Source organism: Hevea brasiliensis, chromosome 14, assembly GCF_030052815.1.
Source record: "Hevea brasiliensis isolate MT/VB/25A 57/8 chromosome 14, ASM3005281v1, whole genome shotgun sequence".
In the NCBI taxonomy this organism is placed as follows: domain Eukaryota; kingdom Viridiplantae; phylum Streptophyta; class Magnoliopsida; order Malpighiales; family Euphorbiaceae; genus Hevea; species Hevea brasiliensis.
The window spans coordinates 2,423,678-2,439,388 of NC_079506.1; the positions used below are offsets into that span (position 1 = coordinate 2,423,678).

A 15,711-nucleotide genomic window follows, 5' to 3' on the forward strand; every position below is an offset into this window, starting at 1 on the left:
TGGTATGTTCATTTGATCTATACTAAGTTGATTATTACATGAAGAACAATCAAATAATATTTGTAATAAAAACAATTTAATTAATTGATTACAAAAAAAAATTAATATCTTAATCTAATGATGAAAATAGACTGTTTGAAGGACTAGAATTCAAATTTTACTAATTATGATCTTCCTCTTTAATATTCAAAAATTTGTGATTGGAATTATAATGCATTTATTTTATACAAACTCATACTATCATACAATTTGTTTAGAATAATTCTTATGCAATAATTAAATTCATTTATATTAAAAAGAATTCAATTTACATGATTTTATAATAAAATTTATGTGTTAGAATATATAATTGACAAATGAAATAAATGCACTTAACTTTTTATTGTATTATTATTAAAAACACAAATATTTTACCACTTATGATATGGCTTTTTCAAAAATTATTTTTTAACTAAAAAATTAAATTTTATCAATTTTTCCATTAAATGACAATATTTTACATAAAAAATTTCCATTAAAAACTGAAAATTAGATCATACCCTATGCATTTTCTTTTAAAACTATATATCTGAGTTCATAATTAAGTTGAAGGAAGAAAATTAGGGAAGGGGAACAAAAGAAAAAGAAAATAAGAGGGAGAATGAGAGTGGGACCTTGAAACCAAGAATCTCAGTAACAACCAACAACCTTCTTTTCTGTGACAAAAAGGAAATCATCACATAAGGCATGCACTATTGGCAGTTCCATCTTTCATTTCCTAATTCCTCCTACCACCACCTTACTTTCCTCCATTTCCATTTAATATATTATTCTCCTAATCTTTCTCCCTCCATCTCTATCTTATAACTGAAATTTGATCCAATTCTCCATTTGGGTTTTGAGAGTTTCCCTTAAAATTTGTGAGCTTTTACTGCAATCTTGTTTGTTTTTGTGTATTTTTTATTTTTCTGTTCTCGTTACTCATTTTTTTTTTTTTCTTTTGGGTTGTCTTTGTTTATGGATTTTGATGTAGGAGATAAGTTGCTGGAACCAAAAGATGCATGGAGAAATAGGTTGCTTTGATACCAACTCCATGGTGCAAGGAGCAGATGATGGAATTGGCCAGGTTTTGCAACCTCCACCTCCTCCACCACCCATGGCAGGGCGTACCATAAATATCCATAATGGCTTTGAAGAGAATCTCAAGATGTCCACAGAAGAGCTAGAGAATCTCAAGTTGTCCAAAGAAGGGCTATCTTACCACCATAGCTATCTTCATCACCAAGAAGAGGATACTTCTGCTGCCAGAGAAATCCAACTTCAGAATCATCAGCAGATGGCTTTTAATAATACCCATTTGATGCAAGATTCTTCAAATCAAGTTTTGGCTTTCACTTCATCTTCTTTGGCAGATGCATCGACCTACACTTCAACAGCGGACCTTTTCAATCTTTTCCACTTACCCAGATGCTCAGCTTCCTCTTTGCTCCCAAATTCTTCCATCTCCTTCACAAACCCTACACATACAACTCCACTAGGCTTTGCTGGAGATCTTCCAATGACAGATACAGCATCTGCCTCCTCCATTCTCTATGACCCACTTTTCCACCTGAACCTTCCCCCACAACCTCCTTTATTCAGGGAATTATTTCAATCTCTACCTCCACATGGATACTCGTTGCCTGACTCGAGAGGCAGCTCCTTGTTTGCTGGTGAAGGAGATGATCACGTTGAGGGAAGTGGAGGAGGAGGAGAAGGAGGTCTTTACCAAGATGGGGATGGTGAGCAGCAGTTTGATAATGGAGTTCTGGACTTCACATGGGACATGGCTTGTATGGGTAAAGATAGAGAAGCTGGGAAAATGACCAAACACTTTGCCACTGAACGCCAAAGGAGACAACACCTGAATGACAAGTACCGGGCCTTGAGAGATTTGGTTCCTAACCCTACCAAGGTACTTTCTTTTCATTCTTTCTCAATACCCCATTTGATGATAAGTTCAGAGTTTTTAATCCATGTTTGGTGTTTGTTAAAATTACAGAGAATTGTTCTAGAATTCTTGTTTATAATGGCTAGATATATAGCTAATGGTTATTTAATGATGTTTGGTGGAAAAGAGTGATAGAGCATCTGTGGTTGGAGATGCAATAGATTACATAAAAGAACTTCTTCGAACAGTAGATGAGCTGAAAATACTAGTGGAGAAAAAGAGATGTGCAAGAGAGAGGAGCAAGAGACTCAAAACTGAAGATGATTCCATAGGGAATACTGGTAATGAAAGTTGTTCTACAGTAATGAAGTCTATTGGTGACCCAGATCAGTCCTTCAATAATGGATCATTAAGAAGCTCTTGGCTTCAAAGAAAATCCAAGGACTCAGAGATTGATGTTAGAATAATAGATGATGAAGTTACTATCAAACTTGTTCAGAGAAAGAAGATCAATTGCTTGTTGTATGTATCCAGAGTTGTTGATGAACTTAAGCTTGATCTCCATCATGTTGCTGGTGGCCAGATTGGTGACTACTACAGCTTTCTGTTTAATACCAAGGTTGTTTAATTACTTAATTATACTACTCTTTGTTTTGTTTTCACCCATTTACTTAATTATTTTGCACAGTATAGCAAAAATTATTAACTTGCAAAATGTTGCAGATATATGAAGGTTCTTCAGTTTATGCAAGTGCCATAGCAAACAAGCTGATTGAGGTGGTGGACAGACATTATGCATCAACTCCATCTACAACTCCATCTACAAGTTGCTATTAGTGCTTTGTTTATATAGAAAATAGCCTGTTTGAGACAATTAAAATTTCATATAGAAGGGCTTAATTATGGAAGTGCTTAATTAAATAAGAGTAGATGTACTGTTTGAGACAATTAAACATTAAATTTCAAGATTCAAGATATTGCCAATGAGAAGCTAATTGCTTTGAATTTAAGAGTTCATGACTGTCTAAAACTTAATTAATTATGATTAAATTTATTAATCTGCCCATATAGAGTTTTTTGTGGAAGTCTATATTGGCTATCAATTATCAAGTTAAAGTCTATTGAATGCATAACATGTCTAAATTTCAATTTATAAGATCATTTTATTGGGATGAAGTCATTTACTTATATTTCATGCTTTTTGAATACTTAGACTCCATTTGTTACACAGAAAATGTTTTTATGTATTTTTTAACATTTGAGACATTCAGAAAAATAAATTAATAAAAATATATTTTTATTAAAAGAAAAATTAAGTCATTTTCTATTTTTCTAAATTTTAATAATTTTATTAAAGTATGAAAATATTTTTACATTCATGACATATTATATATTATTAATTTAATATTACAACCAAATAACAGAAAATATTTTCTATTATTTAGATGTAATTTTAAACATATATATATATATATTAATAAGATTATCAACTTTAGAAAATGAAAATGACTTTTTCTTTTACCTTAAAAATGGCTTAATTTTTTTAAATAAAAAAATATTTTCTGTTAATCTATTTTCAAAGTACATCAAACATTAAAAAAATATGAAAAATATGTTTTATAAAACAAACTGAACCTTAATTAGTATGATAAAAAAAATTGAAATTAAAATTGATTAACTGGATTGATTGACTTTTTATCCCTTTTATAAATGCTAATGCAACAGTCATTGTTTTCTTCTTGATGCTTCTAGATTAAAGCTTGGAAATGGCTTTCAGTATGTGTTGAATGCTGAGGGTTCTACACCCGCTCAAGTTATGGGAATTGACTACAAATCTACATTTAAGCCAGGACTTGAATCCTTTGCTGATGATATAAAGAGACGCTCTTTGGCAAAACTGGAAGAGTCAATGAATCATCGGAATTGACTGCTAGGATTGAGGGCAAAAAAAATCGTGCCACTGTGCTTCAATCTCATATTGATGAAGTATGTGTTATCAAATTACTTCTTTATGGTTCACAAAAAGAGTTTGTGTTGTGCATTTTTAGCATATTTTTCTTTGTGGCATGAGCTTTGTTTCATGGATTCTTTACTCATCTTATAATACTTGCAAGGTGATGGCTACTGGGTCACATACCAGCAAATTCTACGAAAATTAGTCAAAAGTGGACTTTTACTGACGCCTTATGTTATATTCATGCTTGATTCTTGAATCCATGCTAACATGATCCTTTGAGGATGAATCGTAGAACAATAAAATATATATATATATATAATGGAGGAGGAAAACTACATGCTAAAAACAATTTATTGAATTGAAAGGGGAAGAATTTTTAATGTAATTTGAGGAAGGAAACCAGTCAAATTACACGGGAATGAAAATGGAAAACTTTCAAATAGAAAAGAAAGAAAAAATGCAATTGAATTGTAGTTCTTTAATATGTTTCTTGGGTATGAAGCATTTGACATTTATTGGATGTTGAATCTTAATTTGGAGGGTCAAACAAATCAGCACTACTTATGTGCTATTCTTTCATTGACTGTTACATCCACGACATTTTTTTTTTTCATGGAGAAACTGGATGATTCATCCTAATACCAAATAAATTATTCGTTAGGTGGAAGCTCAAATTAACTCTCTGAGGAAAGAAACAGAGGATTACACTAATAGATATGCAGCAGAAGCTAAAAAGCTGGTGCATGATGTTCAAATGGAGACGCATAACTTGGATATTTTGGAAAGAGAAGCAGCAGAGATTCTGAAGGTACGGCCTCATGATTCACATATTTCTTTAAACAGTTAACAATGTTGGTGTTGCCAAGTATTCAGAAATACAATCGAAAATAACTTCTACAAGTAAATGGATAAGTTAAGCAAATCCCATCTCTTATCCATGGGATTATTTTGCTGTCCTCTGCAATATTCTTGATTGATGAGAATGTGGAATCCAAGGAACATATGGAATCCAAAATTTCAGGGATGAGGAGCAAGCTCTCAGAAACTGCTGTTGCTGTTTCTGCAGCTTACAAGCATTCATTGCTTGCACAATTTGGTATAAGCCTTGATGCTATTCACTAATCTTTATTAAGAGAAGAAAAGTTAAATAGGAAGAAGCTGCAGCTAAGGTATACAACCCAAGTAATGGCTTGTTCTTCCCTTTTATGTGTGCTGAAGAATGTGATTGCAGCTCTCGACCGTACCTCTCTAACCATAATAAAGGACTTGTTTTTTACATTTTTATTCCTTCTACAGCTGCTTATATATGAGATTGGGACTTGGATGGAATAAAAAATAGTTGAATTGGCCATGAGGCTTTTGGCACCCTCTCCGGATTTTAAAAATAATATTCGTGACAGGTTTGGATCATGTTCAGATTTTATATATTGAGTATCTGTTATCCAAATCCGTTTACATAAATATTTAATTAAATATAAAATATATATTTTTATAATAATATTTATAAATTTTTATATATTTTATTTTATATAAAATAGAATTTAAATATTTTATGAAATTATTAAAATTTTAAAATATAAATTATTAATTAAAATAATTTTTTATACAAAATATTAATTAAAATATATAAAATTAAACGGATTCGGGTTTTTTTTCGGATAATAATAATTAGATTTGAGACAGATAATTGAGAATAAATTTTAAATAGATTTTGGACGAGTTCAGATTTTGATAATATTAATCTGATTCAGATAGGTTAATTTTTACGGATATCCTACTTATTGTCATTCTTAGCCTTTAGAGGCGGTGGAAAATGTTAGACCCTCAATTTATAATTACTCGATATTGCAGGGACTTGATTGTGTAATTTTATATTTGAATTCTTGCAATTTTATAATTACTCAAAATTGGGGTTTTTTTCCTTAATTTTCTTTTTCATTTTAAATTCTGTAGAATTAATGCAATTATTTTAACAAAAAAAAAATCATTGGAAGCCACTCTTTATCAGAGCCTGGTTTCGATCCAGGGACCTGTGGGTTATGGGCCCACCACGCTTCCGCTGCGCCACTCTGATTGTTGTGATTTTACAGAAGAAAAATTATTTATAACACAAGAAACTTAATTAGATATTATTTCAGAAAAGTTCTTAAATAAACTTATTAATTATTTTTAAATTGTGGATAATATGAAAAATATCATTAAATTAATCTACACAGTCCTAGTTAAGGGCTAATTCATGGTCAAAATGGGTGGTTTCAGTTCATGGTTGAAAATGTTTAAAATTGGCTCGTATATAAATATAGTTAATTAAATATAAAAGAATTATAATATTATAATCTTTATAAATTATTTAAATATTTTATTTTATGTAAATAAAATTTAAAATTTAATAAATCTTAAATATAAATTTGTAATAAAAAAAATATATTTTACATAAATTATTAATTAAAATAAATAAATTTACTATTTAATCCTTGAGTTCTTATCAATATTATAATTTAATTTTTATATTTTAAAAATTCCTTTATACTTTTGGCAAGATCAGATGCGATTTCATTCAATATTACTATTAGTTTAAATGAAAAGATAAATATATTTTTTCTTCAATTAAAAAAATTTACTATTTGACTTATAAAATTTGATGGATATTACAATTTGATCTTCATATTGAAAATTGAAAAACTCAATTCCTCATTTATGTTTTTCTTTATTAAAATTAATTATTATAAAATAAATTAATTCTTTCTATTTTATAAAAAGAATTGAAGAAAAATTTTTAATTAAGAACAAAAATAATAAAAAAATTCTAATACTTTCACTAATTATTAAAAATCAGTACAAATAATTTTTAATTAAATTTAAATATTAAATTATTATTAAATTTAAGTTTAGATAAGCCTTTCTTATAACCATTGCCCAGGATTTTTGTTTCTTTCTCGTACAGAATGTTTGGATTGAGGGGTTACAATGATAAAGAAAAGTAAGAGGTGGTTTTAAAAAATTTTACATTTATTTGAAATGGAGAATTGAAGAATAGGAAGGTTTTTGGAGGGTTATTTACAGTGGGGGTGAGCATTTGGTTCGAACCGAACCGAACCGAATTAAATTATAAAAATCAAATCGTAAATTTTAGAAATCGAATCGAACTGAAATGGGGTGAAAAATCGAATCGAACCGAACCATTCGATTCGGCTTAAACTGATCGGTTTGATTTTTGATTGATTTTTTAATTTAGACTTGATTTTCAAGTTATTTGATCTAATTTTAACTTTGGTTTGAACCTAATAACCATTAATCAATGAAATTAAACAATTAATATATATATATAATTAAATATAATTCATAAAATTTTCATAAAAATAAATCAATTCAAAAATCGATTTAGTTTGATTTGACTATATAAATTACTATTCGGTTTGGTTCAGTTTAACCGATTTTTTTCTCTTTAAAACCGAACCAAATCGAAATAACTGAAATTTTTATAATGTAAAACCGAACCGAATCGATTAAATTTTAAAATCAAACTGATTAAACCTAATTGACTCGATTCGATTTGATTTTTCGATTTGAACCGAATTCTGCTCAGCCCTAATTTACAGGTTGAAAACCTCCCAAAACCTGCCACTTTTCAACCCGCTGATTTGGTATTTTTTTTTTTTTTTTTTTCCTACATTACCGATATCAATTTTCAAAAAAAAAAAAAAACCCCTTCTTATTTATTATTTATATTTCTTCTTCTAAAAAAACCACCACCTAAACTAATAAAAAAAAACAAAAAAAAAAAAAAAAAAAAAAAAAAATAAAATATAATATTTTTTTTATTTATTATTATATTATAATATTTTTTTTTTTTTTTTTAAAATTTTTTTTTTTTTTAAAAAAAAATTTTTTTTTTTTTAAAAAAATATTATTTTTTTTTTTTTTTTTTTTTTTTTTTTTTCTTTATATTAGAAATCTTATACAAAGATTCATAAATTAAATTATTCAAAAAAAAAATAAAATATAAAATAACAAGTCTCATAAAAATAATTATTTTATAATTTTTATATTTAACCTTATCTTCGAATACTATCCAACTAAATAAAATAAAATTATAAAACTTTCATTTACTTCATCATTTTTCTCAAACATAAATAAGACTATTATTTTACCTTATCATACCATTCCTTCTTTTACCATATCTTAACTTATTTTACTAAACCTCCCTTCACCCCATCCGAATAAACCCTTAATCTCAATGTCAATATCACTCACTGAGATATTCTGTTTTATTCGTTTCTTTCCAATATCAAAATTATCTGCATCTCTTTTGACTTAAAAAAAAAAAAAAAAAAAAAAAAATTCATCACAGCTTTATCCACAATATCAACACATGCGTCAACTGGAATTTTCTTTGTAGTGAATACATTGCCTCACTCAGCTTTGATTAAAAAAAAAAAAATTACATTGCATAAGATGTACATTTCATTGAGAGCTTTTTTTTTAAAAAAAGAAAAAGAAGAGATGGTGCTCCCAAGCAATAATAAAACCACCCAGTAATTTTATCATAAATGGTGTTATAGTAGCATTTCTTTTTAAGTTTATTAAGATTTTATATCTTTTAATAAAATTACTGGTGTGTATTTTTATTATTGGTTGGGAGCACCATCTCAGCTTGATAACATGGTACTTTAGGAGTAAGTAATAATTTCCTAAAAATAAAATAAAATTAAATAAAAAATTGCCGCTATCCCATCACAAAACTTCTATTGCAGAAATGGGAACTAATGCTAGAAATGACGCATCCTTAGCTCTTATGAGATCAGCATCTGCTCCTTGGGATAGCAAAGTAAATCATTTGCCTGTTCCTGTAAGACAGAACAGCCATTGACCTCAATACTAGCTCAATGCAAGGGCTTCAAACCTAAATGATGCAATAATTGTCATCATAGTATAAGTTTTCTTAAGTGCATAATTATGGACCCAAAGCAAGGAGTGCAGCCAACTGGGCCGATGATGTGAATGTTTAGATATTATGAACAGAGTTACTATGAAGATTCCATTGATATACATGCCAGTTAGATGCAACAACTACAATCAGAAGAAAGTATTAACTATTATCGATAGCAGGGCAAGTGGTGCTAACTTACCTCCACACACATGTGCCTGAGCGGTTGGTCAAAATTTTTCATGACTATTAGCTGCTGTAACGAGGAGAAGCAGGGTTCACAAAGTTTTGAAGTGGTCTCTTCACAAATGGATGGCTCAACAGCTGGGTTGCTGTGGGCCGATCATTTGAATTTACTTGCAAGCATTTAAAGATGAAATCCTGGGCGTCTTTTGATAATGAATCAGGTACGAGAGGAGGTTCACCCCTGCCAATCCTAAACAATGCTTGCATCTGTCACCCACATGAGAAAATAACATTAATTAAAACTCCATATGAACTTCAGAAATGGTTAAAATTAAAGGACTTTTTAGCCAACTGATATCTCAAGATATTAATATCCCAGTAGATAGCAAATGAAATTGCAAAACCAGATTTGCTTTACATGGAACTCGAAAAATATCATGATGTATGTGATTGTTCATTTTTTATGACTTCAAAAATAACTTCATTAACCTTTTATATCAAAAAAGGCAGCATCTATTTCTACTTAGGGCTTATGACCCAGAGGTTCATGCTCTAAGAACTGGCTATACCCTGGTTCTCTTGCTAGCAATTCCCTTTACTCTCATCTGGGCCTTATTTCTAGCAAGCACTAGAAGTGATAGCAGTCCCAAAACAGCACTCCACATTTATCCAGCTTAACAACCTTCTCATGGTTCTTTCTTTTCCTTTACCTAGAGGCTTAAGCATCACTTTCTACTTTGTCTCACCTTACTTCACCACAATTCACATGGGGTAAGTAACACTTTTTCAACAAACAAAAAGTTTGATCATGTTTTTCTCATTTCTTTTACTTACCTGGACAAATTCTGAAACAACATGCTTTATTTTAGTGGCATCTGCACTGACTACACTAATCCATAATACAGGAGAGTGCAAGACAAAGATCCTCATGGATCTTCTAGCCCGACTTTGAACAACACGCTGCAGTTTTTGAGCTAGACCCACTATAACAAGTTCCAATAAAAATATAAGAAGTAACAGAGAGCAAATAATGCCTTAAATTTACAACCACCTAAGCAAGTAAAGCAGTTGTAATTTTCATACCCTTTAATTCAAGCTTTGTGCAGGATATTGCATAAGCTAATTCTATTTAAGAAGTAGCTATCTCAATAACTAAGAACTACGTTATCATGAAAAATTTTCAGTGAGACAGATTAAAGAGAGCACATTGAACCATATTTACCATGCAAACACCTTGGGCTAGACAAGAACAATAGACTTCGACATTTAAAGTTTCAGAATGATGAAGTGAATAAATGTCAACCATTTTAAATCTTTTGTGAAATCTGAAATGAACTTCAACTTGTTGCTGCCTTTCTTGAGGAATTGCAAATATAACTATCATTCAAAGGCACCAGTAGAAGACTAGTAGTACAATCAAATAGCATAGCAGAAGTTAAGACAAACGCAATGCCAAGGCAAACAAGGTGTCAGTATCTTAAAGCAAAGTGCCAACATCTGAAATCTAAGTACCAATTTGCCCAAAATGAATGTTTAACAAGGTTCAGAATAACTGTTCATGTCAATTTGAATTTGGATATTCCAAACTCAGCCCATTCAGGCATTATCTTCAAGGCATCAACAATTATTTGATGCAAACAAGGGTAGATTCCTAGTTCCAATCAACATCACTCCATTTACGCATGCAAAGGTTAGCACATATGACATGCACTTATATCAAACGTTATACAAAATTACAGTTTACTTGTCTTAAAATGTTAGCTGGTAAAAATAGCTCTCATATTGGCCACCTGTAGAACAATGAGGTTCCCATGGCTATATTTAACTTCGACATGAAGGAGCAATAGTTGGCAAGTAAGAACACACAAGCCAACAAATTGACATCTCATATTAATCATAAAAATGTTAAAATCTAAAGTTATCAAATCAGGGTTATATATATATATATATAGAGAGAGAGAGAGAGAGAGAGAGAGAGAGAGAGAGTACCCCTTCCAAGTGAGAGTATGGTGGTCGACCAGTTAACATCTCCAACACCGTACATCCAAGGCTCCATATATCAGCTGCAAGTCCATAGCCACGATTCTTTAAATTAACAACCTGCAAGTGCATGATTAAATTGTTAAGTGGTTAACATCCCACCAATGAAACCTCTTGAAAGAAGAGTTAAGAATTTGCACTTATTGTTGAAAAGGTGACACTGCTATCACTATACAGCTGAAAATGAGAAAAATTGCCATCAACTTCCCATATTAGAGGGAATGAACAATTCAGCTTCAGAAGTAAATCTACATAGGTGGAATTATTTAACAACGATAGGCCGTGTGCACCTTTTATTCTAAGGCAAAGTGTGTGCTAAAATTTAAAAACATTAAGATACAAGCTATGCAATGGTGCAACAACTTTTTTTTCCTTTTAAAATATCAAAATCTTAGCATTAAATACTTTTTCAAAACATTATAAATTAAAAAGGAGCTAAGTAGCACTACCAAAGCATATGGGAAATACACAACAGAAGCTCCCAAAACTATAAATTGTAGAAAAGGAAAATAAAAGAAAGAAGATGCAGAATGAATGAGAAAATCTAGCTCAAGAATAGAGACCATCCACAAAATCCATAACATAACAAAAAGGAAGGAGGCTTACTTCTGGGGCCATCCAATATGGAGTCCCTTTGGAAGATTTAACGTCATTTAATTTAGTAGCCTAAGAAGAGTAAAATCCAAAAACAATGAAGTAAGTATTTAAACCATGAATGATATATCAGGAGAAAAATTCTGTGAAATAAGGCACCTTGGCCAACCCAAAATCTGCGAGCTTTACGGATCCATGCACATCCACTAGAATATTGGCACATTTGATATCCCTAGAAAGAGAAAAATTAAGAACACAAATAAAGAGAAAATTAAAAATAGAATAACAAAAAAAGTTTAACAAATATCATCAGCATTACAAACCAAAGCAACAAAATTTCACACAGCTAACCACCAATGACCGGAAGGTAACCCTTTAATTTCTCCCTAAATTTTAGTCTACAAGCCCATTAAATGAAATTCAATTGTTTATATCACACTTATAAGATTCAATTTGAATTTTCCCTTTTGTTCTCCACACTTTCTATGCATTTCAATAAGGCAAACCAATGTATACTCCATTTCTCAGTTGGTCTTTCATCTACCTTTCTAAAGAATATAGTTCAGCCAATTTTTACATAGTCCTCCCAGTCTACCACAAACAATTTTATAGAAATTAGACCTTTGGAATATGCTTATACACAACAAAAAGTAACGGACCAAATTCCGTACATAAAGGCCTGGAAAATTAAAATATGGAAAACATTTCTCAAGCAGTACAACAAAGAATATAGAAGCCGAGATCCAAAGAATTTAATATTAAAATTATATGTATTACCTATGAACCACATCCTGATCATGGAGATATTTTAAACCACTTAATATTTGTCTTGTGTATGCGGAGACTTGGGAATCCCTCAAATGGTACTTCTGATAAAGTTTGGCAAGTGAACCTTTTGTTGCTAGCTCAAGGAAGATGTAAAGCTTAGATTCATCCTGGAAACCATTTAACAAATTAGTACAGAGTGTTCAAATGGTTTTAAAACCAGTTTCCAAGACACCTATAAAACCACAATGACAGTTGAAAAGATTCCTCCACTACCCCCCTCCAACCCACAACCAAAAAAAAAAAACTCTCACTTATCAACCAGATGGTTCATGAACAAGCAAAATGGAAGCCACAAGTATGATGTATGAGAAATAACTACAAAGCCTATCCACTAATGGTGCAAGACAAAAAATGACTTCCTTCAACAATTTTGAGAGCACAATGGGTCCAATTTCAACTTTTAAGCAAAGCAAAGCCAAGAGCAGCAAAAGAAATATGTTGATACCATAAACCCTGCATGCATCACAAATAAAAGCACATTATCTGCTAAAACTTTTTGCAGTCTAAAAGATCTCTGCTATTTAATGCAAGAACAACCTAATCTGCCCTTAAGCAAGACCAGATAGGCTTACGAGTCCCTTGGGAATAGAAATGAAATAGAATTCGCATCACAACTCTGCATGGTTAGAACAAAGACCTGAAGGTAACTGTACCATTTTCATATATTTGTTCCATATAGTAGATATATTGGGTCTAAGAAATTAGTAAGATGCCTGAATATCATTCACACAGTTGAGGAATGCATGACAAGTACAGTTACATTTTGTATTCTCATTCCACAAATATTACATAGCACAAAAAGACACTCAAAAATAAAAAGCATACCTTGTCTGTCCCAAGATATTGAATTATGTTCTCGTGTTCAAACTTTCTTAATAGAGAAATCTCCTGGACCAATAAACATGGTATTAGAAATAAACATATCATGATGCAGTCATTTCATCTATGCAATAGTTGTAAGAGGTGTTATAGAAGCATACAACTATATTAATTTTGAATTGTTTGATGTGAAGAAAATTACTAGAGGGATAATTTAACTGCGTGAAACAAAAAAGAAGCTTAATTCTTCCCACCTGCTCAAGTTGCAAAATGCTCTGCTTCCCTTGGCTTCCTTGATCCAGTAAAGAAACTTCTTTTACAGCAAAAAATAATCCATCACTGTAGAAAACCCAAACAGAATGTGAAAGATATCAGAGAACTTAAAATAAATCAATTATTTATTCCACTAATAATAAATTCTTGACCAGATAGCCCCCTGCTTTTCTTATTCAACTAATGTGGCCAAACAGAAACAAATAATTGTAACAGTTCATTCATTTTTGGTAAGAAGCAAATCTTAGCACAGCAACAGGAAGTGGAAAACACATAGAAAAAAGAGATTTCTTGGCCAAAAACAAAAAGGGAAATCAAGAACAGAGGAAAAACAGCTAGGCACAGGAGAAGTAGACATTTCAAAGAGACAAATACCACTTAAATCAATTTGAGTTTTCTGAAAATCTACAGACTTTGTACAGACTGTTGAAAATGTCTTTTTTAACAGCAGCAAGAATTAAATGCCAAGGCCCCCATTAAGACCACTTAGGAAGTCCTTCACCCACGTCATTAAAGCAAGGAAAAATTTTCCCCATATTTTTAGAGTTGATTATCATTCAAATTTTAGGTAAAATTTTTATGAAATCTGAGAACTATTTTCATTATTTTCAGCATTCGGTCAAATGATGGAATAAAAGCAGGTAATATGTAGAAATACGTATGAAAAGATTACTTACTCGGTGAATCCTTCATACACTGTTCCAAAAGATCCACTTCCTAAAAGCTCCCCCTTTTGCCACGAACTAATGCTTCTTCTGAATTTCCCATTTGGAGAAATGCTATAAACTGGCTCCATTACTGTTAAACTTTTATAATCTCCACGATCATCGCCGGCGGCGTTGTGATCGTCAATATTATTTGACGGAGACGAGCAACCTTCAGAAAGGACTTCTTTCTCCGGGATCCTCTCCAAATTCATTTGTTCCCTATCTTCACTAACATCATTATTCTCCTCTTTCTCCTCCTTCTTCTCTTTGATCACTCTATCTCCTTTATCTGAAGGGCTTACATCCCCAGCTCGAATTGAAGAATCCAAATCTTCAACATCTTGAGGAGCAAAAGATTTCAATATATCCCAAGTTGAGCTCGCATGATCAACCACGGGTGGCCGCAACAGCGCCGGTGGCGGCGCCAAAACCGACGGTCTCTCGCCCTTTATCCCTACACCACTGCCGCGGTCTCTAATGGTTCTCACACTAATTCTATGTCGCCCAAATCCACCGCCACTTCCAAACTCAGCTAAATTCGAACCATTTCTCAACTTAGAAAACTCACCTTCACGTTTACTGAAATCACCTACACCATTTCCAATTGCCTTCCCACGAACCAGATTACCTTCATCACTAACCTCACCATTAGCCTTAGCAATTACAACCTTAGCTTCAAATTGAGCAGCTAACTCGTCCGGCTCAGCCGAATTACGCAATCGCAAACCACTATCGAAGGACGACCGGCGAGCTTTTTGGGCCTCCCAGACTGCAGTAGGAATGGCAAAATCTTCAGGTCCTGAAAACCCCAAAGTCTGACATATAAGGTCGAATTCACCATCTATTCCCTTGATACGGAAGCTGGTTTTAGCGTCCAAATCGAGAGACCGAGTCCGTGGAGTCGGCGACTCATTGATGTAAAACGAGGCAAGAGCAGCAGCAGCAGCAGGAGAAGAAGAAGAAGAAGATGATGATGATGATGAATACGACGCGTCGTATTCAATGTTCTTGACTGCGTTTCGGCGATCGAGCTTTGGCCTGGAACGTTTGAGCTTGGCATCCATTACTACACCGTTTCTGGTCTCTAACATAAACACAGCGGGAGAGAGAGAGAGAGAGGTACCTGTGGAAAACTAAGAAGTTGGAAGGGAAGGAGAAGGGAAAGGGATTTGTTTAAAGAGACTGCGCTGTATTTTTTCCACACGCATAAATCTCGTCAGAGAGCTGAAAGTAGACACTGGGGGAAACGCTTTTGAAAGTAAAGACAGAAACGGTCAAATGCAGCGGGTCCATTTCATTGATCGAGTAAAATTCAAATCTGGTCCTTTGAATAATATTGTTTAGAATTAGAATATTGTTTGATAACTTCATCCTCTGCTTGAGATCAATAATTCAATTTAACAGCATCTGCGAAGCATTGGAACCAGCATAATAATGAGTTTTATTTTTGTAATATTAAAATTATTTTTAG

At 32.1% G+C, this 15,711-nt stretch overlaps 2 protein-coding genes, 1 long non-coding RNA gene and 1 other non-coding gene across 4 annotated transcripts; 2 read left to right on the forward strand and 2 right to left on the reverse strand.

Annotated features, from left to right (window-relative positions):
• The first annotated feature begins 686 nt into the window (after nucleotides 1-686).
• Nucleotides 687-2,926, forward strand: LOC110670666 (transcription factor bHLH91-like). The gene is made up of 4 exons (XM_058134845.1): nucleotides 687-899; nucleotides 1,013-1,933; nucleotides 2,097-2,528; nucleotides 2,633-2,926. The coding sequence occupies exons 2-4, from the start codon at nucleotides 1,037-1,039 to the stop codon at nucleotides 2,744-2,746; spliced, it is 1,443 nt and encodes a 480-aa protein (XP_057990828.1). The 5' UTR covers nucleotides 687-899; nucleotides 1,013-1,036; the 3' UTR covers nucleotides 2,747-2,926.
• A 670-nt stretch (nucleotides 2,927-3,596) lies between these two features.
• On the forward strand, nucleotides 3,597-5,144 carry LOC131173247 (uncharacterized). Its single transcript, XR_009143497.1, has 2 exons — nucleotides 3,597-3,895; nucleotides 4,528-5,144. It is a non-coding gene; the product is annotated as an uncharacterized LOC131173247 (long non-coding RNA).
• A 724-nt stretch (nucleotides 5,145-5,868) lies between these two features.
• Nucleotides 5,869-5,940, reverse strand: TRNAM-CAU (transfer RNA methionine (anticodon CAU)). Its single transcript has one exon. It is a non-coding gene; the product is annotated as a tRNA-Met (tRNA).
• Nucleotides 5,941-8,553: 2,613 nt separating this feature from the next.
• LOC110670662 (mitogen-activated protein kinase kinase kinase 1) lies at nucleotides 8,554-15,397 on the reverse strand. The gene is made up of 9 exons (XM_058133773.1): nucleotides 14,211-15,397; nucleotides 13,515-13,599; nucleotides 13,267-13,329; nucleotides 12,391-12,548; nucleotides 11,773-11,845; nucleotides 11,626-11,685; nucleotides 10,969-11,079; nucleotides 8,996-9,246; nucleotides 8,554-8,713 (listed from the first exon to the last, which is right to left on the reverse strand). The coding sequence occupies exons 1-8, from the start codon at nucleotides 15,329-15,331 to the stop codon at nucleotides 9,043-9,045; spliced, it is 1,875 nt and encodes a 624-aa protein (XP_057989756.1). The 5' UTR covers nucleotides 15,332-15,397; the 3' UTR covers nucleotides 8,554-8,713; nucleotides 8,996-9,042.
• Nucleotides 15,398-15,711: the final 314 nt, after the last annotated feature.